At 43.6% G+C, this 24,011-nt stretch overlaps 1 protein-coding gene across 2 annotated transcripts in view; it reads right to left on the bottom strand.

The window, feature by feature from the left end:
- Window positions 1-16,552, bottom strand: part of rsph9 (radial spoke head component 9) — a 93,538-nt gene extending 76,986 nt beyond the window's left edge. The window contains exons 1-3 of one of the 2 annotated variants that reach the window (XM_041188765.1): window positions 16,326-16,552; window positions 4,428-4,578; window positions 3,004-3,133 (exon numbers count right to left, since the gene is read on the bottom strand). In XM_041188765.1, the coding sequence (XP_041044699.1) occupies window positions 3,004-3,133; window positions 4,428-4,578; window positions 16,326-16,552 (508 nt within the window). Of the gene's footprint in view, window positions 1-3,003; window positions 3,134-4,421; window positions 4,579-16,325 lie in introns of both variants that reach the window. The other variant, XM_041188766.1, reaches the window with a different exon arrangement.
- Between the last annotated feature and the right edge of the window lie 7,459 nt (window positions 16,553-24,011).

Genomic DNA, 24,011 nt, shown 5'->3' on the forward strand with positions numbered 1-24,011 from the left:
GATCCCCAAGTTTGACCGTAACAGGGCTTTTTTTGTGAATTTGGCGAGGAAGTGCTTTGCCAATACTGCAAAAGTCCCACTATGTACACTTTCAGATATAAAGAATTAGATAGGGTTTCTGAGTTTAAACACAGAACATGATAAGATTATTGACACTACTTCCCAAATTATTAAAAAAAGTAAATCACAACCACCATTTATATGCCACACACACTAGTACAGATGGTAAGATAAAAGGCTATCTTAAAGATGTTTTACAGTTTGTGTAGAAGGTAAACAATCAAAAGAATATCCTCTTAACTGTCCTTTGTACGGTCTTGACGCAGTGATTCCAAGGTGCGGCCGTTTTGTTCAGATGTCTTCCTGGGTGTAGTTGTTTGGAGTAGATTTCCCCTTTAAAAGCCCTGCTGGCTGTATGTTCCAGAGGAATTTGATTATCAGGTCTGTTGTAGTCATTGTGTTGTCAAGCAGAAAATTGCATTCTGATATGCCATCTTAGAAACTTTTGAAGAGTTTCAAGATAGTATGAAATCAAAGTTGGAGTCATACCCAGCACAAAGGGTTGTGTTGTTGGAGGTCAGTCATCTCAGCTCCAGGTCACCATTGCAGGAGTTCCTCAGGGTCGTGTCCTAGGCCCAACCATCTTCAACTGCTTCATCAATGACCTTCGTCCAATCCTAAGGTCAGAAGTGGGATGTTCACTGATGATTGCACAATGTTCAGCACCATTCGCGATTCCTCAAATACTGAAGCAGTCCATGTCCAAATGCAGCAAGCCCTGGACAATATCCAGACTTGGGCTCACAAGTGGCAAGGAACATTTGTGCCACACAAGTGTCAGGCAGTGACCATCTCCAACAAGAGAGAATCCAATCATCCCCCCTTGATATTCAAAGGCATTACCATCACTGAATCCCCCACTATCAACATCCTGGAGGTTACCATTGACAAGAAACTGAACTGGACTAGCCATATAAATACTGTGGCTACAAGAGCAGGTCAGAGGCTAGGAATAGTGTGACGAGTAACTCGCCTCCTGACTCCCCAAAGCCTGTCCACCATCTACAAGGCACAAGTCAGGAGTGTGATAGAATACTCCCCACGTGCCTGGATGAGTGCAGCTCCTACAACACTGAAGAAGCTGGACACAGTCCAGGACAAAGCAGTCCGCTTGATTGGCACCACATCGACAAACATTCATTCCCTCCACCACCAACGCACAGTAGCAGCAGTGTGTACCATCTACAAGATGCATTGCAGGAATTCACCAAGGCTCCTAAGACGGCACATTCCAAATCCACGACCACTACCACCTAGAAGGGCAAGGGCAGCAGATAGATGGCAACACCACCACCTGAAAGTTCCCCTCCAAGTCACTCACCACCCTGACTTGGAAATATATCACCTTCACTGTTGCTGGGTCAAAATCCTGGCACTCCCTTCCTAACAACAGTGTGGGTGTACCTACGCCACATGGACTGCAGTGGTTCAAGAAGGCAGCTCAGCACCAGCTTCTCAAGGGCAACTAGAGACGGGCAATAAATTCACATCCCGTGAATGAATTTAAAAAAAACAGGAGATGGGGTCTTTCACACTTCTCAGGCAGGGTTAGGGCATCTGTTCCCTTTTTATCCCACTTGGGTGGAATGCATGTTATATATTCTGGTTGGCTAGCAGTCCTCCATTGTCTTAATAGGATTACAGTTTATTATTTTTTCAAAAAAAGTCCAGCCAGAAAAAGGAGAATTAAAAATGTTTTTTTTAAATAGCACATCATCATAACACATGGGGGTCAGGCCTGGGTTACCTCTTTAATGTTTCTCCCACAGCCTTTTGCTTTCTTTCATACAGTTTACTTCTTTTTCCATTCCTCTTGCCATAGCTGACCTTTGGGGTTGATGAGAATATTCTCTTGCATTTTCTCACAGAACTGAGGTGAAGGAATAATTAGTCCTAGTTTTGGTGGTGTTGGTTGAGGGAGTTGACCAGGACATTCCAAACGCTTCTTCAAATAGTGCCGGCTCACCAAGAAGACGTTCCGAAATCTTGGAAAGCACCTCCAACAATGCAGCACTCCTTCAAAATGACACTGAAGGGTCAGCATTGATTGTGTACTTAAATCTTGAGTGGGCCTTGAACCAAAACCTTTCTGACTTAGAGGCAAGCGCTCTAACCGAGACAATGAGATAAATTTTCTGATCAGTGATGTTCACGTACAAGTGCTTAATGCACTCATGTAACATTCCTTTGTGTGCTACTTTTAGTCAAGGCTTAACTGGCTGATGAAATATAATGTAATGTGGCCATGTTTAACATTTTTAAGGTGAGAATTCACCGATCAGGAACATACCCTAATTCGGCGAAGATTCACAAGAATGACATGAAGCCTGGGCGGTTATGGTTTAGAAGAAAGGTTTGAAAAAGCACTGCCATTTTTCACTGGAGCAGAGAAGATTAAGGAGAGATGTAACAGTAAGTTCCCAGAATGATATTAGATTTTAAAAGGATGAATTGTAAAATATTGTTTCTTTTAGTTTAAACGGTCAACAAAGGGGCACAAACTGACAACTGTCACGAGAAGAATGAAGGGGCAGGTTGGAAAGAATATGTTTTAAGCTAGAAGGTTATTCGAACATGGAATGCTTTATCACAGGTGCCTTTGAGGAGGGGTCTATCTCTTGGGAATTTTACACGCATTAACACGATTTCAGTGATGTGGTAGCAGTAGAATAGAAGCAGCTCTGAGGAAATTCTGAGACTAATTTGAAAGGAAAATGGATAAGCTTTTGAAAAGGAGAACAATTAAAGGATACGGGAGAGGACAGAGAAACAGGATTATAGTTCCTGTTATTGACTATTATTGACTGTCATAGATATAATGAGCCGAGTGGCCTCCTTCTGTGCTCCAATTTTTAGGGGCCAATTGCAGAAATATTAAGCAATAACCTGCAGATGTTTGACTTCATTCCAGGAAGTGAAACCTGAAATTTATGGACTGTTTACCTTCAAAACTCCTATTCCTGTGGACCTGTTCAAGAGGTGTCTTGATAAAAGCACCCCTGGGAATTATTGCAGCTTCTTTGTTTATTAGTTCAATCGTAGCCGTCAGGCGTTCTTCCTCCTTTATCTTCAACTGAAACAAATATACATGTATATTGTCAAAAACCACTGATGACCATCAATTGTAACTTTTGTTCATCTATCACTTCCGTCCTGCCTGACATCTGCCTGCACCCTGTCTCCTAGCGATTTAATTGTCCTCAATTACCAATCTCTCCAAGGCCCCCGCCCTGACTGTACCTCTGAGCTCCATGCCTGAGCTCAGTGCCTGCCATTCATCAGACTCTGGATGTTATGTGTTCTCAAGTAACTCAACACATTCCACCACCATTCTACCACCCCTTCGCTCTCTGATTTTACGATTGGTGGCAGACACTTTGACATTATGGTCCTACACTCTGGAATTGTCTTCTTCAACCTCTTTGCTTTGCTACCTCTCCCTGTGTGTTCCTGCAGAAACTACCTATCTGACCACACTTGTGGTCATGTCCCCGCCTCCCTTTTGTGAAGCACCTGAGAAAATTTTGCTGTGTTAGAGCTGTTGCATGAGTAAAAGGCTCCTCTTTATAATCCTCCAATTTTTCTTTCCATTTTTCCCTAAGTGCAAGAGTTAATGGGTGATGGCTGTCCTCAAGAGCATGGGCCAAGTATATCTTATTTATCGATGTGCCCAGAAACTGTTAGCAGGCTATTTAACTGTGGAAAGCATCACAACTAAGTTAGATTGAGTTTTCTACCAACCTCCACACAGGAGAAATCTCCACCAAGAATAGGAATCAAATCAGAAAGCTGATTTTAGGCTCTACGTCCTAGCTCTTACAGCTCCTCTCAAATTCCCCCTATAGTTAGAAACAAGGTGCCAGAGAATGTATCCCTGACTACATTTCGGGGCATCTGGTTGTGAGGGTGGTGGGAGTGGGGCAGGCAGCGAGCAATGGCAAAATTCAATCAGGACCCAATCACACTGGCTCTCCACCACCCTCACAAAAATCCCTCCCCCCCACACTGTTAACCATTAATCCTACATGAGGGCTATCCTCAGGCAAAAGTGATGGGTAGGTCTTGTGTCCACCTGAACCCTCAGCACTTGTTTCAACGTCAGCACGAACCCATTTTTGTGGGTCTCCCAACACCTAGTGAGTATCCTGGCTTAAATAACGTGATAGGCAAATTCCCAATCGCTTCACGGAAATAGCTCGACTGTGGACTTCCAACAGGGTTGAGTTTGTCACATGAAGCAGGAAACCTATGCAGCATTCTGAGGCCTCCTCCTATCACTACCATCCTTGTAACTGTTTAAGGCTGATTTGCAACCGTTTTCAGTGTTTCTAAACGCTGCTCATTCCTGTCTAAGTTCTTACACTAACCTCCTCAATTGTTTCCACGTCGGTTTTCTTAACTGTTATGCTCTCGTACTCATGAGAAGGGTCACCCATGAAACGACCTTTAACCATCATGGACCTCTCTATCATCTTGTCTGTTGCTGGGGGTAGCAATTTCCAATCCATGCAGTTGAAACTGTACAAAAAGGAAAACAGACAGTATTTTTATATTTTTGGGTGGGGTTAATATAATTAAAGGGAATGCCACTCTAACCACCATTGGACTAGTAGTTGTCACAAAGTAGCGTTACTCAAGACATTATTAACCTTTTCTCACTTTGGGTGATCACAGACCTGTCATGTATTTCCAGAATTCTGTTTTTGTACAAAACTAGGGTATCTCCAATGGCATTACTCACAGCTAGATTGCTTACAACTGTGTTGTTTCAGGTGGTAAAATAAAGCTGTGTTTAACCTTGCCTGTTCCTTTAAGACCACTTCTCAAAACTCCCCATACAGAAGTGATCTCAATCGATGTGGTTGACTCTCAATTGCCCTCTGAAATGGCCTAGCCATTTGAGCAGTTTGAGGGCAATTAGGGACGGGCAATAAAAACTGGCCTTTCCAGTGATATCCACATCCCATGAACGAATAATAAAAAGATATTTCCTGAGCTCAATTAAAAGTCAATTGTTCAGGGACTTTTTAAAATTTATTCTTCAGGTGTAGCCATCGCTTGCAAGGTCAGCAATCAATACCCATTCTAAGTTCCTTTTAATATCTGAGTTTCTTGCTAGAAAGTCATGGCCACTTCAGAGTGCAGCTGAGTCAACCATGGTGCAGAATGGGGTCATATATAGGCCAGACCAGGTCAGGATGATAGGTTTCTGTTTTATTTGCTTTTGCTCCTGTGAAGTGTCTTAGTATGTTTTACCTGGTAAAAGGCACTGTTTAAATGCAATGTGTTGTTGTTAAGGGCATTTGTGAACCAATTGGATTTTTAAGACAATCAGACAGTTTCATAGGCAGTTTTCAAATTTGTTTAAACTGATTTAAAATGGTCAAAACTGTCATGGGTGGGATTTAAATTGATGCTCCCTGGATTACTAGTCCAGTAAAATAACCAAATACAACATTGTACCCAGACGTTAATACAGATTAACAACTGGTTGAAATTCCCTTCCCTTGAGGAAAGGCTTCGTTAACAAGATCAGAAAAAATAGCGGCAAATCGCTACCTATATTCTCTTATCTACATATTTTGACATTTGAAGTGTGGCAGTAACATACTGGGCTGGAAGAGTTATATTGTTAAGAGTTGTATTATTACCCATGGTTCTCTCAGCCCAAAAGGTAATAGTATCACCAGCAAAGAGGCATATTACATTGGGTCTCCCGGAAATATGGTGGTGCTGGATGAGCGTCTGCATTCCATTAGGCCATCAAGTTTAGTTATAAGGTCCCTGAGATCATTAGCTAAAAGGAAATACTGGAAGGTCTCCGAACAGTACACATGGCTATTGTTCTACAGCTTGCCATGTTTAAGCAGGATACTTTCAGACATTTATTTAAATCACTGGGTGGTACACATGCAGGTTTCTTTCTTCCTGTTACAAAACTTAATTGCTCCCAATGAGTTAAGCTAATGTGATGCATTGATGTATTCATTTGTTGGCAGGGTGCAAATTCTATATGGTGATGCTGCCATGACCTTTAATGTGCTCTCGCTGATACACCTTCCAAAAAGTGTAGAGTTGTGGGGTCCCTTGTGGACTCAATCATGCTTCCCCTTCTAGACATGCAATTGCCGGGAGAAGCAACAATTCAAAGGGCATAGTGGGATTATCACCCAAGCGGTACATAAGTCTCTCCTTATGCAAAATCTGGGTGAGTTTGCAAGCTCACCATTAAATAGAAGATTCTGTCATGCAATGATAAGCCCAAAGGAGAGGACAATGCCCATAAAACCCTCGGATAAGTAGAACTTTTCAGCAAATGTGACATGCAGGCCTTCAATCCTCAAGAAGTAACAGCTTTAGCTAGAAGGGGTTATAACATTTTTGGAGATGAAAGGACTCTTAGATATCACAGAATGAGCAAGGATGGGGTGTTCTTTAGTATACTGCGATACAGAGCTGAAACTATGTAAAGAAATAACTCTCTTGTTTTAATTGGCACCCAACTAATTGGACAGCTACAAATCATCTTGGCACTTCAAGGTAATTGTCCAGTGATTCTTTTATTCATTCATGGGGTGTGGGCATTGCCTGTCCCTAATTGCCCTTGAGAAGGTGGTGGTGAGCCGCCTTCTTGAACCACTGCAGTTCCTGCAGTGTAGGTACACCCACAAGGTACTGTTAGGGAGCAAGCTCTGGGATTTTGACCCAGTGACAGTGAAGGAATGGCGATATATTTCCACGTCAGGATGGTGAGTGGCTTGGAGGGGAATTTTCAAGTGGTGGTGTTGACATGCATCTACTGCCCTTGTCCTTCTAGATGGTAGTGGCTGTGGGTTTGGAAGGTGCTGTCTAACTGCATCTTGTAGGTGGTGCACACTGCTGCCACTGTGCGTCAGTTGTGGAGGGGGTGAATGTTTGTGGATGATTATCAAAGGACATTGCCCCATTCCAGGATCCGGAAACAGGATGCATTGCACATCTGAGGATCTGCACAGGCATATGTCCTGTCATCCAAGCTATGCCAGATTAAGAAGCAGTGGCCGCCTGTGTTAAAATGGAGTTCGGTGATGTATGCTACGTTGCATATTATCCAAATTACGTGGCTCCGAACTAGACCTCTGCTCATTTGAATATTTTGGAACTGGGACCTAGCTGCTCTATGCTGTGGGGGCCAGTAATCCGTGCTTATAATCATGGGAGAGAACTGTATTCATTAGTGTGGCCAAGATATACAACCCCATATTTGCAAAACGCCTGGTGGGTGGAAGGGTAAATGCAATCCCAAGGATATGTAATGGAATAAAAGCAAAGTATGTGACTAATGTCATAGAACAATCTGTTTATTGTCTTTGTGATGGAATCCTGCCAATAAAACAGTAATTCATCATGTCACATATATAGAGTCTGCATATAAATTTACAAAAATAGAAAGATATGAATGTACAAATATATTTCCGCACATGCAAATCTCCATTAAAATTATGACACTTAATTTTTGTAACTTTCCTTCTGCAACAGAAATAAGAAAAAGGGACAATCGACATGCCCCTCGGACGGATCTTCATTAAGACAACACGCCAATCACAAGACAAGATAAAGGTTGGGGGATATGAGAACAGGGTGGGGAAAGACTGCAAGACAGAGACATAGCAGTGGGGAGAGACAGCTGGAGCTGGGGGACAGAGAGAGAGAAACAGTGGCAAGTTGCTACATTGTGCGGCAAGGAAATTCACCTGGTGGGTGCAAGGGTAAACACAGACCTGAAGATTAATGGTATTAAAATGAATAACATAGGCAGTGATTGAGAACATGACATAATCAGAAAGGAATGAGAGACAGGCATTCACTGGTGTTTGGTTCAGTAAAATTGACAGTTGGTGCCATTTGGTGGTCCCAGTTCAAGAGAGCTGAGAAGTACTTGTGCTTACTGGTGACTACTCAGAAACTGGGAGTCTCTATTGGATTTCCGATGAGTCCAGTAGAATTACCAGTTCATCGGTCGCTTTCAGTAAAATCCAACCAAGGCTTGTTCAAACTAGTTCTTGCCAGTTCAGGCCAGTTCTGGCTTGAACTGATCCGAACTGTCTTTTCTTGCTGGGAGGAAGTTGGAGCAAATTGTGCCTTACAAAGGAAGTGGAAATGATGTGGTGTTGTTGGCAGTAAATGAAAGGACATGGTGTTAGGAATAGAATGTTGGTTTGAAAAGCTTTGTGAGTTGCTCAGGGCAGTGGGGAGGTAAAGTGTCATACAGGCTAGGGAATGGTTGGTGTAGATAGCAGTTGGCAGAGGGAAAAAATGAGGATATAGAAGAGGATGGATAATTGATTAGTGAGTGATGAAGTGATCAAGAGGGACAGTGAGTAGTGTGAGGAGAGGTTCATTGGTATGAGCTGTATAATCTTGGTTTGAGACTGAACTATTATCCTGGAGCTTTATTCCTTAAGGAGTTTGATGTTTTCCCTGGTGTTCATTGCCTCCCTCAAGTGATTAAACCTTTGCTGTAAGTGAACAATTTGCCCAAGACCATGGCCAGGATTTTCCATGCCTGCCATCGTCGGGCGTGTTCAGTGGCATGAGCGGACAATATGGCGAGAAGGCCAAAAATCGGTTTCACAATGGCGTGAAACCAGTTTGCGATCATCCGCTCCGCCCGCTGATGGTGGGCCATATTTCCCGCCATTGTATTTCGAAAACCTTATTGTAACACATCAGCATATCATTATAAGACCAGCCCACCGGACTCATCCCCCCCGCCCGACTGGATTGTACTTTAATGTGTTTCACAACAGCACACAAGCGAAGTACATCTGATGGGCTGCACTTCATTTAGAGCTTCAAGCTTTGTTTGCTTACCTTATTTCGGTCAGCACTCACAGTCATCAGTGCCAGGCTTCACAGGGAGCACCACATCACTTCTACGGGAGCTCACGGGTAGGTCTCTACCTACCAGTTCAGCCATATATGGGTAGCTTTTCAATGGCTGGAGGACAAGGTCTTTTTTGGGGAATGGGGAGAAGTGGCCTCAGGCAAGTGAAGAGGCTGCGGGACGAAGGCTGTACTGAGGAAGGAGGGTATCCCAGGGTGTGTGTGAGGGCACATGTTGATCGGTGCAAGTGGCCTCAAGGTGGTGAGGGCTGAGGAGGCAGTCTCCAGAGATGAGGCTAGATGGACATGCGAGGGTATGTGTGTGAGGATGGACAATGATATCCCTTGAGCTGGCGGTGAGTGAGATGCCAGTGAATGTGTGATGGGCTTGTGAGTTTAGAGTGAAGAGATGGCAGGACGGGTGAATGAGAGCCCGCCGTCATGGAAATGGCATGTTTCCCGGGCCTGCATAAATAACGTAGTGGGTTTGGGACGATACGCGCCACCGCTACCACACTTATTGCAAGTCTGGGGCGATTCCCCCCCCCCAGGTTTACCAATTCCCTTCATAAACTCAGAAACATCAATCATATCACGTCAAAGTCTCCTGTTTGTTTCTAAGAAAGCTAACTAACTTTAACTTTTCCTGACAAGTTAAATCACTGATAGCCAGAAACTGTAACTCTATTCTGCAGCACCATCTGTTCTTGGTTTTTCAAAGAGCTATACCAATGCATATCTCTGCACAAATACCCACCACTCACCTCCCCTCTCCCAATTCCCATTTCCCATTTCAAAAGTTTGCTCCAGGCATCATGATACTGCTGATTTGAAAACGCTTGCTCTTTATAGTTTCTGAAAGATGTGCATTGAACCTAAAATTATTGTAGATTGTGCCAGAATCAGACAGCCATGTCATGGGGCTAGACAGGCTGAGCTTTATTCCACTGCGGTAAGTTGACTGGTGCAATGAAAATAATCATCATATATAATGGTTCTAAATCGTTCTAATCTGGGAAATGTAATCAAGTAAACACAAGTGATTGTGTTTGACACTACAATTAAAAAATGGTATTTTCACAGGACCTTCTTGAACTGGGGTGATATGCATTATTTTGGCACTGTTTTACTGAAAGCATTGGGCCCAACCATCTTCAGCTGCTTCATCACAAAGTCAGAAGCAGGGATGTTCTCTGAAGATTGCAGTGTACAGTGCCATTCGTGACACCTCAGATACTGAAGCAGTTTGTGTGGCCAGATCTGTACAATATTACGCTTGGGATGATAAGTGACAAGTAACATTCGTGCCAGACAAGGGACAGCCAATAACTATCTCCAACAAGAGAGAATCTAACAATGTCCCCTTGATATTCAATGGCATTACCATCGCTCAATCCCCCACTATCAACCCTGGGAGTTACCATTGACCAGAAACTGAACTGGGCTAGCCATATACATACTGTGGCTGCAAGACAGGTTAGAGGCTGGAAATTCTGAGGGAAGTAACTCACCTCCTGACTCCCCAAATGGACAAATGTCTTCCTTCTATGGTCTATTATTTTGTGATTCTATGAATCTCAGAAAAATAAGCCATCACAACAGGTGATTTTATTATCACATTATTTCTCAGTTTTATGCTATTGTAACAAGATAATTTCATTGTAATCTTTGTCACATTTTTTACTTATGTTAGACTGTAATATTATATTTGAAATATTTATATTGTGTTGATATATTTCCCAAATACACATATTCAAATTTTAACGGTTATATTATTACTCCTGCCCCTCTTCTACTATCAGTACCCCATTCATCTCCACATTTTCTAAGATCACATTAGATATAAAGTGACTAATGGGACTGCACAATTTAGAATTTGGGGATTTTTTTTTGTTCACTCGTGGGATGTGGGCATCGCTGGCCAAGCCAGCACTTATTGCTCATCCCTAATTGCACTTGAGAAGATGGTGGTGAGCTGCCTTCTTGAACTGCTGCAGTCCCTGAGTTGTAGGTACACCCATATTTGGGGAGGGGGGTAAATTCCTGGATTTTGACCTAGTGATAGTGAAGGAACGGCAATGTATTTCCAAGTCAAGATGGTGTGTAGCTTGGAGGGGAACTTCCAAGTGGTGGTGTTCCCATGCATCTGATACCCTTGTCCTTCTAGATGGTATTGGCTGTTGAGTTGGAAGGTGCTAAGGAGCCTTGGTGAGTTCCGCAGTCCATTTTGTAAATGGTACACACTGCTGCCACTGTCCGGCGATGGTGAAGGGAGTAAATGTTTGTGGAAGGGGTGCCAATCAAGCAGACTGCTTTGTCCTGGAGAGTGTCAAGTTTCTTGAGTGTTGTTGGAGCTGCACTCATCCAGGCAAGTGGAGCGTTTCCACCACACTCCTGGCTTGTGCCTTGTAGGTGATGTACAGGTTTCAGGTAGTCAGGAGATGAGCTACACTCACAGGATTCCTAGTTTCTGACCTGATCTTGCAGCCACAGTATTTATATGGTTAGTCCAGTTCAGTCTCTGATAAATGGTGACCCTCAGGATGTTGATATTGGGGGATTGAGCAATGGTAATGCCATTGAGTGTCAAGAGGCGATTGTCATAAAGATATAATAATTCTCATAATGTTATTGGGATTTATTGTGCAGTAGAGTAATAGTGAGGTCTGCGTCTACAGATCTATGTGTGCATGTGCGTGTAGGTGTAGGTGTGCATGTGCAAAAGGCTTAATTGAATTAAAAGCAGCTGCTCTGAAGGCTTTGATGTATTAGAAGATAAGCTAAGATTGAAATGTTAAATAGGTACACATAGATGTAAAGGGAACATTTGCATTTTTAAATAAACCAGACTAGATTGATTTCAAAGAAGGGGTGAAATGTGTCACTAGCCAGGTGATGTTCAGGAACAGTGTGTTTATTTTTCTTAAAGATTACTGGTAAAATTGATACTATGAGAGATGTTAATTATCAAAGAGGTAAAGTTCAAAGACATAATGAAACAATGGGAATATGCATCCAAAGGGGAAAATATGTGTAAAGGAGCAAAGGTAGTGTGTAAGGGCGGGCATTCTAAGATTTAAACAAGTGTGAAAAGCCTTCAGCATCTAAGCCTCAAGCTACTGTCTACAAAGAAGTGAATTTAAGAAAACCTCACTTTGAATTGGATTGTTCAGGATATCATGTTTCTTTGCCTGGGTCTTTTAAAGTCTATTGTGTCTTACTGCTGCCTTAACGAAAGTGTAACTGGGAATTAGATTAACTAGGGGATTTAGAAGTTATCATGGTAGTAATTACTACTGAATTTAAGGCAAGCATCTCTAAATTTCTACAAATCGCAAAACAGTTGTGGCAGTTGTTTCAAGTTTCCCTCTGGGATTTGAGCAGCTCAGCATTTACCATCGGCTATGCCATAACAGCGATGGTTAGATTTTCTCTTGTTGCAGATGGTCATTGCCTGGTATTTGTGTGGTGCAAATGTTACCTGCCATTTGTCTTCCCAAGGCTGGATACTGTCCATATCTTGCTGCTTTTGAACATGGACTGCTTCAGTGTCTGAGGAGTTGCAAATGGTGCTGAACATTATGCAATCATCAGCGAGCATCCCCACTTCTGACCTTATGATGGAAGGAAGGTTATTGATGAAGTAGCTGAAGATGGTTAGGCTGAGGATACTACCCTTAGGAACTCCTGAAGGTGATGGCCTGGAACTGAGATGACTGACCTCCAATAATCACAACCATCTTCCTTTGTGCTAGGTATGATTCCAATCAGCAAAGAATTTTATCCTGATCCCCATTGACTCCAGGTTTTGCTAGGACTCCTTGATGCCACACTCTGTCAAATTCTGCCTTGATGTCAAGGGCAGTCACTCTCACTTCACCTCTGGAGTTCAGCCCTTTTGTCCATGTTTAAACCGAGGCTGTAATGAGTGGCCCTGGCGGAACTCAAGTGCAGTGAGCAGGTAATTGCTATGCAAGTGCTGCTTGATAGCACTGTTGATGACCCCTTCCATTACTTTACTGATGATCAAGAGTAGACTGATGGGGTGGTAACTGACCAGGTTGGACTTGTCCTACTTTCTCTGGACAGGACGTACCTGGGCAATTTTTCACATTGCCGGGTAGATGCAGTGTTGTAGCTGTACTAGAACAGCTTGGCTAAGGGCGCGGCAAATTCCGGAGCACAAGTCTTCAGTGCTATTGCCAGAATATTGTCAGGGTCCATAACCTTTGAGTTAATCACTGCCTTCAGATGTCTCTTGCTATCCTGTGGAGCAAATTGTATTGGCTGAAGACTGACATCTGTGATCTCCAGAGGAGGCCGAGATCAATCATCCACTCAACACTTCTAGCTGAAGACTGTTGCAAATGCTTCAGCCTTATCTTTTGCACTGATGTGCTGGGCTCCCCCATCATTGAGGATGAGGACATTTGTGGAGCCTCCTCCTCCAGTGAGTTGTTTAATTATTCACCACCCTTCATGACAGGATGTGGCAAGACTTAGCTCTGATGCATTGGTTGTGGGATCACATAGCTCTATCTACCACTTGCTGCTTATGCTGTTTGGAGCGCAAGTAGTCCTGTGTCCAGCTTCACCAGGTTGACACCTCATTTTTAGATATGCGTGGTGCTGCTCCTGGCATGCCCTCCTGCACTCTTCATTGAACCAGGGTTGATCCCCTGGCTTGATGGTAATGGTAGAGTGGGAGATATGCTGGGCCATGAGGTTACAGATTGTGGTTGAGCACAATTCTGCTGCTACTGACAGCCAACAGCATTTCATGGATGTCCAATCCTCGAGTTGCTAGATCTGTTTGAAGTCTATCCCATTTAGCATGGTGGTAGTGCCACACAACACAATGGAGGGTGTCCTCAATGTGAAGATGGGACTTTGTCTCCTCAAGGGCTGTGCGGTGGTCACTCTTACTGATGCTGTCATGGACAGATGCATCTGCAGCAGGCAGATTGGTGAGTTTGAGGTCCAAGTATGTTTTTCCTTCTTGTTGGCTCCCTCACCACCTGCCACAGACCCAGTCTTGCTGATGGATATTGAGGTCCCCAACATGAGTTTATTCTGCACCCTAGCCACCTTCCATGCGCCCTCCAGATGGTGTTCAACATGGAAGAGTACTGATTTACCAGTTTAGAGAGGGAGAGGGAAGGGGTGGGTGGGTGGTATGTGGTAATCAGCAGGAGGTTTCTTTGCCCATGTTTGACCTGATGCCATGAGGCTTCACAGGGTCCGGAGTCGATGTCGAGGACTCCCAGGGCAATTCCCTCCTGACTGTATACCACTGTGCCACCACCTCTGCTGGGTCTGGTAATAGTGTTAATGGACAGATGTTGTCTGGACATTATCTGTAAAGTACTATTCCATGAGTATGACTATGGCAGGAGGAGTCTGCAGGGTAGACAGGGCTGAGTTTGCCGTTGTCATTTCTGGTGCCAAAGTCAATGCAGAGTGCTCCATCTGGTTTTATTCCCATACCTTATAGGCTTTGTAGTGGTTTATTCAAGTAAGTGGCAATTTACGAGTCAACCACATGCTGTGGTAAGGACGGCAGAATTCCTCCCCTAAAGGGCAGATGGTTTTTTGATCGATTCTAGGTCAGCCGTGGTGAAAGTAGAACTCCAGTTCCCTGGATTAGTAGTCACGTGACAACACCACTATGCACTGTCTCCCTCCTAATGGCTAGGGTTAGGTCATGGGGGTTTTAGAGTTGTTGCCGTTTTTTGGGGTTAGTGTATGGGTTTAGAGTGAGTATTTAGTGTGTAGGGCTAGGCTTTGACGTTTATGGCTTGGAGTTGGCGCTTCAGGTTAAGTTTAAATATTTGAGATTTAGAATTAATATTTAGAGTTTGGAGTTAGTGTTTAGGGTTTAGAGTTGTTGTTTAATGTTGGGGGTTTCAGGTTTAGAATTGTTGTTTAATGTTTTGGGTTTAGAGTTAGTGTTTAGAGCTAGTGGCCGGGACTTTCTGGTCCTGCCCACAGTGCAAATCATTGTGGGCGGGACAGAAAATTTAACGGACTTGCCAAAGGTCTGTTGACTTTGAGCGAGAATTTTTGGTCCCACAGTGAGCAAGATTGGAAAATCTCAGTCTGTGTTTAGGATTTAGAGTTAGTGTCTAATGTTTAGGTTTTAGAGTCAGTATTTAGGGTTTAGAGTTAATGTTTAGTGTTTAGGGTTTAGAGTTAGTGTTTAGGATTTAGAGTTAATGCTTAGGGTTTAGGGTTTAGAGTTAGTATTTTGGGTTTAGAGTTAGTATTTAATGTTTAGGGTTTAGAGTTAATGTTTAAAGTTAGAGTTTAGTGTTTAGGGTTAGTGTTTAGGGTTTGGATTTAATGTTTAAGGTTTACTGTTAGTGTGTAGCATTTAGAATTTAGAGCTAGTGTTCATGGTGGCATTGTGGTATTGTCACTGGACTAGTAATCCAGAGGCCAAAGGTAGTGCTCAGAGGCTTGGGTTTGAATCCTACCACAGCAGATGGTGGAATTTGATTTCAATAAAAATCTGGAATTACAAGTCTAATGAAACCATTGTCGTAAAAATCCATCTGGTTCACTAACGTCCTTTAGGAATATTGTCCAGGTCTTGCTGCATTTGGCCATGGACTGGTGCAGCGAGTTATCATTTATTACAAGGGGAATGGAATATAAGAGTATGGAGGTTATGCTTCATAGGGCATTGGTGAGACTATATCTCTCTATTTAAGGAAAGATGTAAATGCATTGGAAGCAGTTCAGAGAAGCTTTACTAGACTGGAATCGGCAGGTTGTTTTGGGAGTTAATTCTGGACAGGCCAGCCTTGTATCCACTGGAGCTTAGAAGAGTAAAAGGCAACTTGATTGAAACATATAAGATCCTGAGGGGTAAAACAGGAAAGAATGTTTCCTGTTGTAGGAGAATCCAGAACTGGGGGCAACTGTTTAAAAATAAGGGGTCACCCAATTAAGGCATGAGAAAAAAAATTTCTTGGAGGGATTCTCTTCCTCAAAAGACGTTTGAAGCAGAGTCTTTGAATATCTTTAAGGCAGAAGATAGATATTCTTGCTAAGCAAGGGGTGAAAGGTTATTGGGGAAGACAGGAATGTGAAGTTGAGGTTAAAATTAGATCAGCCATGATCTTATTGAATGGCTGAACAGGCTTGAGGGCCCAACTGGCTCCCAATTCGCATGTTGTTATGTTTAGGGTTTACAGTTAGCGTTTAGTGCTTAGAATTTAGAGTTAGTCTTTAGCGTTTAGGATTTAGAGTTAGCGTTTAGTCTTTAAAGTTTACATTTATTGTTTAGAGTTGGTGTTTAGGGTTTACAGTTGGTGTTTAATGTTTAGGATTTAGAGTTGGTGTTTAATATTTAGGGTTAGAAACTGCAGTTGGCTCTGCTCCCCCAGCCCATTTACCTGTACAGGCTCTTCTTGTCTTTCAGCTCGTCTGTCTCGACACCCTGCACGATGAAGTAGTCGGTGGTCAGCCCCATGATCTTGCCCCAGAAATAGACCCGGCTGAACTTGTAGTTCTTCTTGACGATCTCCAGGGAGACCTGCAGCGCGACCTTTTGTTCGGGGCTCAGCACCAGGCCATTACTGGCCACATAATCCAGGTACTGATGCAGGTAGTCGGCCTGCATGCTGCCGAGTCTGCCCGGGGCCTGGCTGCCGGTTGCTACGGGAAACCCTCCCCCCACCCGCCCCCTTTCTCCTTAGCGTCGCGTCGCGTCGCTTCCCTGGTTACTGCTGCTAGGCGACGCGAGGTGAGAGGTCACAGGGCAACCCATTTCCCCCTCCCCCCCTCTCTCTCACTCATCTCTTCCAGCAACAGCTGACACTCATTTTCTCTCCGGAGTTAAAGCGTTATAAATGGTATAATATACACTGTATATTTATATATATGTAGGTAATAGGGTTGCCAATTCTCTAGGACTGACCTGGAATCTCCAGGACACAGCCCTTTGCAACCCTGAAGAAAAATCATCAGGATATTATTTTTTTGTCGTTTTCTATTGACCAGGTATAAAAATATTGAAAATGGGGGCGAGGGGGGGGGGGGGGAGAACAGGCTGTTTGGCTGAAAGTCAAGCATCCTCCAATTGGGTAATGAGTCTTTTTGCTGTCCAATTGGTGTAGGAAGGTAGCGCGTCACAAGGATGGATGTGTTGGTCGACTAATGGCTGGAGTGTGGGGGCAAGTCATGCGATGAAACATCCAGGAATACATTTAAACTCTGAAGAAGGGGCGTACCGACTCAAAATGTTAACTGTTTCTCTCTCCGCAGGTGCTGCTGGATCTGCTGAGTTTTTCCAGCACTTTCTGTTTTCGTTTCAGATTTCCAGCATTCGCAGCATTTTGCTTTTATACATTTAATCATTTTTGGCAAACCTTGTTATAAATACTTGCATTGTTGGGAATCTGAGGATCTGAATTCCCACTGGAGGTGGTTAGCAAACAATGGTGGGTTCATGGTGACAATCTGTCTCCATGTGAAAAAAGCAACTTCCACCTTTGGCTGACTCACACAGGGTGACCGTCCCGTATTTTAAGGGATTGTCCCTTATTCTGATTGTTTGTTTTGAGTCCCTTAAGGGATGCCTTTTTCTCAGACAGCCTGAAGGAGACTGAGCCCGAGAGTTTCAGCTGAGTGATTTCAGTGGGACTGCAAGTCAGTGAGTCGGCCAGCAGAGATGATAATAAAAGCAAAATACTGCGGATGCTGGAAATCTGAAATAAAAACAAGCACTGGAAATACACAGGTCTGACAGCAGCTGTGGAGCAGGAAACAAAGCTAACGTTTCGAGTCAAATATCACTTCTTCAGAACAGAGTGACCACACATGGTAAGTTATAAGCTTTGGTTGCTTTAAACTACCCCCCCAGCCAGCCCCACCCTGGTTCTTATGGTCACCAGAAAACCCCTGTTCCCCCAAGCCACGACTCAATTACTAGCAACACTGCCTCCCACCCCACCCCTCTCCCCGTTGGTTCCATAGTCGAAGTGTCCCTTATTTTATTTCATAAGAGTTGATCACCCTGGTCTCAACAAAACATGCATGGAATAACATCAAGCTGATTTTTAAGACCAAGATGCTGGTTTATGAGGCATGCGTGTTCTCAGCACCTTGTTGTAGGACTATAAAATCAAGAAAGGAAACTCAACAATTTTCATATTTGCTGTTTGTGGCGTATTCTGGGCATCTCATGGAAAACAAAGTCATGAATATGGCAATCCCCTCACAGGGAAATCTCCCAAGTATGTTTGCACTTATCAAGCTGAGACAACATCGCTGGCTCGGGCACATTCGCAGGATAGAAGACAGATGCGTTCCCAAAAATTTTCTGTATGACGAGATAGCCAGAGCCAGAAGAACAGTAGGGCACCCAAAGCCCTGCTTCAAGAATGCTTGCAAGGGTGACATGAAGGCCCTAGACATTGATTTTCACACCTGGCAGACACTAGCTGACGACAGAGAAAAATATGATATCACCTGTGACCTGGCAATCAACATGCGCCAATGCCAAAAATAACAACCCACAACGACACCTGATAACTATTTCATTTGCGGCACCCATGTTAGAACCTGTCTCTCATGGATTGGTCTTTTCACCCATTAACAAAAGGGCACCGTAAGAAGCTACCCATCCCCAACCAATTTACATAAATGGAAGGATGCCGCGATGAGAATTTGAGACTTGCTGCCAACAAAATGTTAGCCGTGGTGCAATTGGCTGAATGTTTCCGGTTAAAGAAACTAGCCAAGGGTTGATTACTTGGTGCAAAGGAATGATCACACTGTTGTAAAATGTGTCTTTTTAATTTGTTCATGGGACGTGGGCATCATTGGTTAGGCCAGCATTTATTGCCATTCCCTAATTGCTCTAAAAGACATTAGTGAATCAGATGGATTTTTATGACAATCAGCAATGGTTTCATGATCATCATCAGACTTTTAATTTCAGATTTTTTATTACTGAATTCAAAACTTCACCATCTGCCTATGCTGGGATTTCAACCTGGGTCTCCTGTGTCTCTGGAATACTAGCCCAGTGACAATGCCACTATAACACCACTTCCCCCAATGAATAATAATGTTGAATAAATCCCACCAAAGGGAAAAAAGCAAAACTTGTGACTCTGGGTCAGAAGGTCCTGCATTTGAGTCCCATTCCAGAGACTGGGGCACAAAATCGAGACTGAGGCTCCAGTGCAGTACTAAGGAGAGTGCAGTGCTGTTGGTGGATGCGTCTTTTGGTTGATATGCTCAACCAAGGCCCTGTTAACTATCTCAGGTGGATGTAAAAGACCCCACAGCACTAATCTGAAGACGAGAAAGGTCTTCTTAGTGTCCTGGCCAATATTGATCCCCCAAAGATCATCACAAAACAGGTTAAAATTTAGAAGAGTAAGAGGTGACTTGATTGAGGGGTCTTGACAGGGTGGATGTGGAGAGGATGTTTTCTCTTGTGGGAGAATCTAGAACTAGGGGTCCCTGTTTAAAAATAAAGGGTCGCTCATTTAATACAGAGACGAGGAGAATTTTTCCCCCAGAGGGTTGTGAGTCTTTGAAACTCTCTTCCTCAAAAGGGTGGAAGCAAAGTCTTTGAATATTTTCAAGACAGAGCTAGATAGATTCTTCATAAACAAGAGGGTGAAAATATATCAGGGATAGGCAGGGATGTGGATTTGACATGACAGTCAGATCAGCCATGATCTTGTTGAATGGTGGAGCAAGCTTGAGGGGCTAAGTGGCCTATTCCTGTTCCTAATCCGTGTGCTCTTAAGAAAGCGGCGAGCGTTCCATCACATTATTGACTTGTGCCTTGTAGGTGGTGGACAGGCTTTGGGGAGTCAGGAGGTGAGTTACTCGCCGCGTGCTTCCTAGCCTCTGACCTGTTCTTGTAGCCACAGTATTTATATGGCTAGTCCAGCTCAGTTTCTGGTCAAAGGTAACCCCCAGGATGTTGATAGTGGGGGATTCAGCAATGGTATTGCCACTGAATGTCAAGGGTGAAGGCTAGATTCTGTCTTGTTGGAGATGGTCATTGCCTGATACTTGTGTGGAACAAATATTATTTGGCACTTGTCACCCCAAGCCTGGACATTGTCCACTATTGCTGCATTTGAATATGAATTGCTTCAGTATCTGAGGAGTTATGAATGGTGCTGAACATTGTTCAATGATCAGCAAACATCCTCTCTTCTGATCTTATGATGGAAGGTAGGTCATTGAAGAAGCAGCTGAAGCTGGTTGGGCCGAGGACACTACCCTGAGGAACTCCTGCAGTGATGTCCTGGAACTGAGATGATTGACCTCCAATAACCACAATCATCTTCCTTTATGTTAGGTATGACTCCAACCAGCAGAGAGTTTTCCCCCTGATTCCCATTGTCTTAAGTTTTACCAGGGCTCTTTGATGCTACACTCGGTCAGATGCTCCTTTAATGTCAAGGACAGTCACTCACACTTCACCTCGGGAGTTCAGCTCTTTTATCCATGTTTGAACCAAATCTGTAATGAGATCAGGAGCTGAGTGGCCCTGGCGGCACCCAATTGAGGGTCAGTGAGCAGGTTATTGCTAAGCAAGTGCCTCTTGATAGCCCTGTTGATGACCCCTTCCATTACGTTTCTGATGATTGCGAGTAGACTGATGGGGCTGTAATTGGCTGGGCTGGATTTGTCCGGCTTTCTCTGGACAGGACATATCTGGACAATTTTTCACATTGCCAGGTAGATGCCAGTTTGTAGCTGTACTGGAACAGCTTGACTAGAGGTGCAGCACAAGACTTCAGTACTATTCCTGGAATTTGTCAGGGCCCATAGCCTTCGCAATTTCCAGTGCAGTGCCCTCAGCTATCTGTTAATACCACATGGAGTGAATTGAATTGGCTGAAGGCTGGTATTTATGATGCTGGAGACCTCTAAAGGATCATCCACTCAGCACTTCTGGCTGAAGATTGTTGCAAATGCTTCAGCCTTATCTTTTGCACTGATGTGTTGGGCTCCCCCATCATTAAGGATGGGAGATTTGTGGAGCCACTTCCTCCAGTGAGTTGGTTAACTGTTCAACACTATTCACGACAGCATGTGGCAGGACTGGAGAGCTTAGATCTAATCGATTGGTTGCGGAATTGCTTAGTTCTGTCTATCACTTGCTGCTTATGCTGTTTGGCACACAAATAGTCCTGTGTTATAGCTTCACCAGGTTGAAACCTCATTATTAGGTATGCCTGGTGTTGCTCCTGGCAAGCCCTCCGGTACTCTTCATTGAACCAGGGTTGACTTGGTGGTAATAGTAGAGTGGGGGATTTGCCAGACCATGAGTTTGTGGTTGAGTAAAATTCTGCTGCCTGTTTATGGTTGCCTATTTAGCATAATGGTTATGCCACACAACATGATGGAGGGTATCCTCAATGTGAAGACAGGACTTTGGCATCACAAGGACTGTGCAGTGGTCAATCCCACCGACACTGTTGTGGATAGATGCATCTGCAGCAGGCAGGTTGGTGAGAACGAGGTCAAGTATGTTTTTCCCTCTAGTTCATTCCCACACCACCACCACAAACCAAACCTAGCAGCTATGTCATTTAGGACTCTGCCTGCTCAGTCTGTAGTGGTGCTACCAAGCCACTCTTGGTGATGGATATTGAAGTCCCCCAACAAGAGTACATTCTGTGCCCTAGCCACCCGCAGTACTCCCTCTAAGTGATGTTCAACATGAAGGAGCACTGATTTATCAGCTTAGGGTTTGTGTGGTACATGGTAGTCAACAGTGTAGCCTGACTGTGAATATGATTCTGTGAGTATGACTGTGTCAGGCTGTTGCTTGACAAGTTTGTGAGACAGCTCTCCCAATTTTGGCACAAGACCCCAGGTATTTGTAAGGAGGATGTTGCAGGGTCAGCTGAGTTTGCCATTGTCATATCCAGTGCCTGGCTCAATGTAGGTGATCCGTCCGGTTCCATTCTTATTATGAACAATTCCTTTTGTCTATAACTTATAACAGTGCACTATTTCCTTTAACATTGCTCTTTGTTTCCCTGTAGGAGTAGCTTGCCTCCTCCAGCCAGGAGAGCAGTATGGGTCATGGACACCTCCATGACCACTGTCGGGCTGCTTCGTTATTGGTCAACAAGAGGTATGCATGTAGCAGGGCAAGAGAAAGTATACTTGTTTTAATAGTTTATGCCAACTGTTTATTCCCATTGCTTATTTTTAAGGGCATACCTGTAAATTGAAATTCTAAATTATAGTCATTAGATTTCTGGATCACAGAACATTTTTATTATTGTGTGCCACCCTAGCTCAGCTGGTAGCAATTTTGCCTCGTGAGTCAGAAGGTTGTACTTCAGCACATTTCTACAGAGCAGTTTTTCATTTAGAGGTGGTATCTTTCAGTTGAGGCCTCTCTGCCTAGTCTCATGGACATAAAAAGTACCAGGGTTGTTCTTTCAAATGGTAGGGAGTTCTTCTGGTCATCTGACTAACATTCATTGTCCCAGAACACCACCAAAAGCAGATGATCTTGTGGTTTATCTCATTGTTGTTTGTGGGATCTTGTGCACAATTTGGTTGCTGTGCTCCTCCTGCAAAATGACAGTGACTACCCTTCGGAAGGGAATTGGCTGTGGGCTACTTTGGGATATCATGAGGGTGTGAAAGGTGCCAAGTAAAGACAACGTCTTTCATTCTGATCTTAATAATTCATGTTAAATCTTTATGTCTCCCCTCTCTTCCTATCTCCTCCCAAAGAAGGTTGCAACATTTAGTCTCTATCTCAGTATAAAATGGAGGGATACACTCGAAAGGAGGTGCAGGAACAGAGGGACCTTGGTGTATATGTACATAAGTCATTGAAGATGGCAGGGCATGTTGAGAGAACAGTTAATAAAGCATATAGTATCTTAGGCTTTATTAATAGGAGCATTGAGTACAAGAGTAAGGAAGTCATGTTGAACAAAAGACACTAGTTAGGTCTCGTCTGGAGTACGGTGTCCAGCCCTGGCCGCCATACTTGAGGAAGGATGTGAAGGCATTGGAGAAAGTGCAGAGAATATTCACAAGAATGATACCAGGGAAAAAGAACTTTAGCTGTAGGGCTAGATTGGAGAAGTTGGGGCTGTTTTCCTTGGAGAAAAGAAGGCTGAGAGGAGACTTGATAAAGGTATTCAAGATCCTGAGGAGTATGGACAGGGTAACTAGTGAGAAACTGTTCGCACTCAAGAGAGCATCGCGAACTAGAAGGCGTAGATTCAAAATAATTGGCAAAAGGAGTAAATGCAATGTGAGGAAAAAAATGTTCACCCAGAGGGTGGTTGGAGTCTAGAACGAACTTCCCGAAAGGGTAGTGGAGGCAGGTTCGATCGAGATATTCAAAATTGCTACCTGAAAAGAGAGAATGTGCAAGATTACTGGGATAAGGCAGGGGAGTGGGATGAGGTAAAACACTCTTTCAGAGTGCTAGTGCAGACTGGAAGGCCGGATTGCTTCCTTCTGCACTGTAAAGATTCTGTGATCTCTGTGCTTTCCTTGAACGTGTTTTTGTATGTGACTAGGTGAGTGACAAAGTGTTAGATTTTCTGGGTAAACATGCGAATATATAATCCTCTTTATTTAAACTCATGAGAAGCTTGCTGCTGGTTATTCAAATTGTCCACACTGCCAGGGGTTAAGAAACACACACCATCCCTTTTACAGGCAGCCGAGAAAGGACTAGGGATTTCAGTAATTTTCTCACACTCTCTCCGTAATACAATATATGAACCATCTGAACCCCTCGATTAGATTCCAGGCTGCAATCACTCCCAGGTATCCATTATTCTATACATAAGCCATCTGAAGCCCTCGATTAGATTCCAGTCTGTAATCATCCCCAGGTATCCATTATTCTATATATAAACCATCTGAACCCCTCAATTAGATTCCAGTTTGCAATCACTCCCAGGTATCCATTATTCTATATATAAACAATCTGAACCCCTCAATTAGATTCCAGTCTGTAATCAGTTCCAGGTGTCCATTATTCTATATATAAACCATCTGAACCCCTCGATTCGATTCCAGTCTGTAATCAGTTCCAGGTGTCCATTATTCTATAT

Source organism: Carcharodon carcharias, chromosome 5, assembly GCF_017639515.1.
Source record: "Carcharodon carcharias isolate sCarCar2 chromosome 5, sCarCar2.pri, whole genome shotgun sequence".
NCBI classification, from domain to species: domain Eukaryota; kingdom Metazoa; phylum Chordata; class Chondrichthyes; order Lamniformes; family Lamnidae; genus Carcharodon; species Carcharodon carcharias.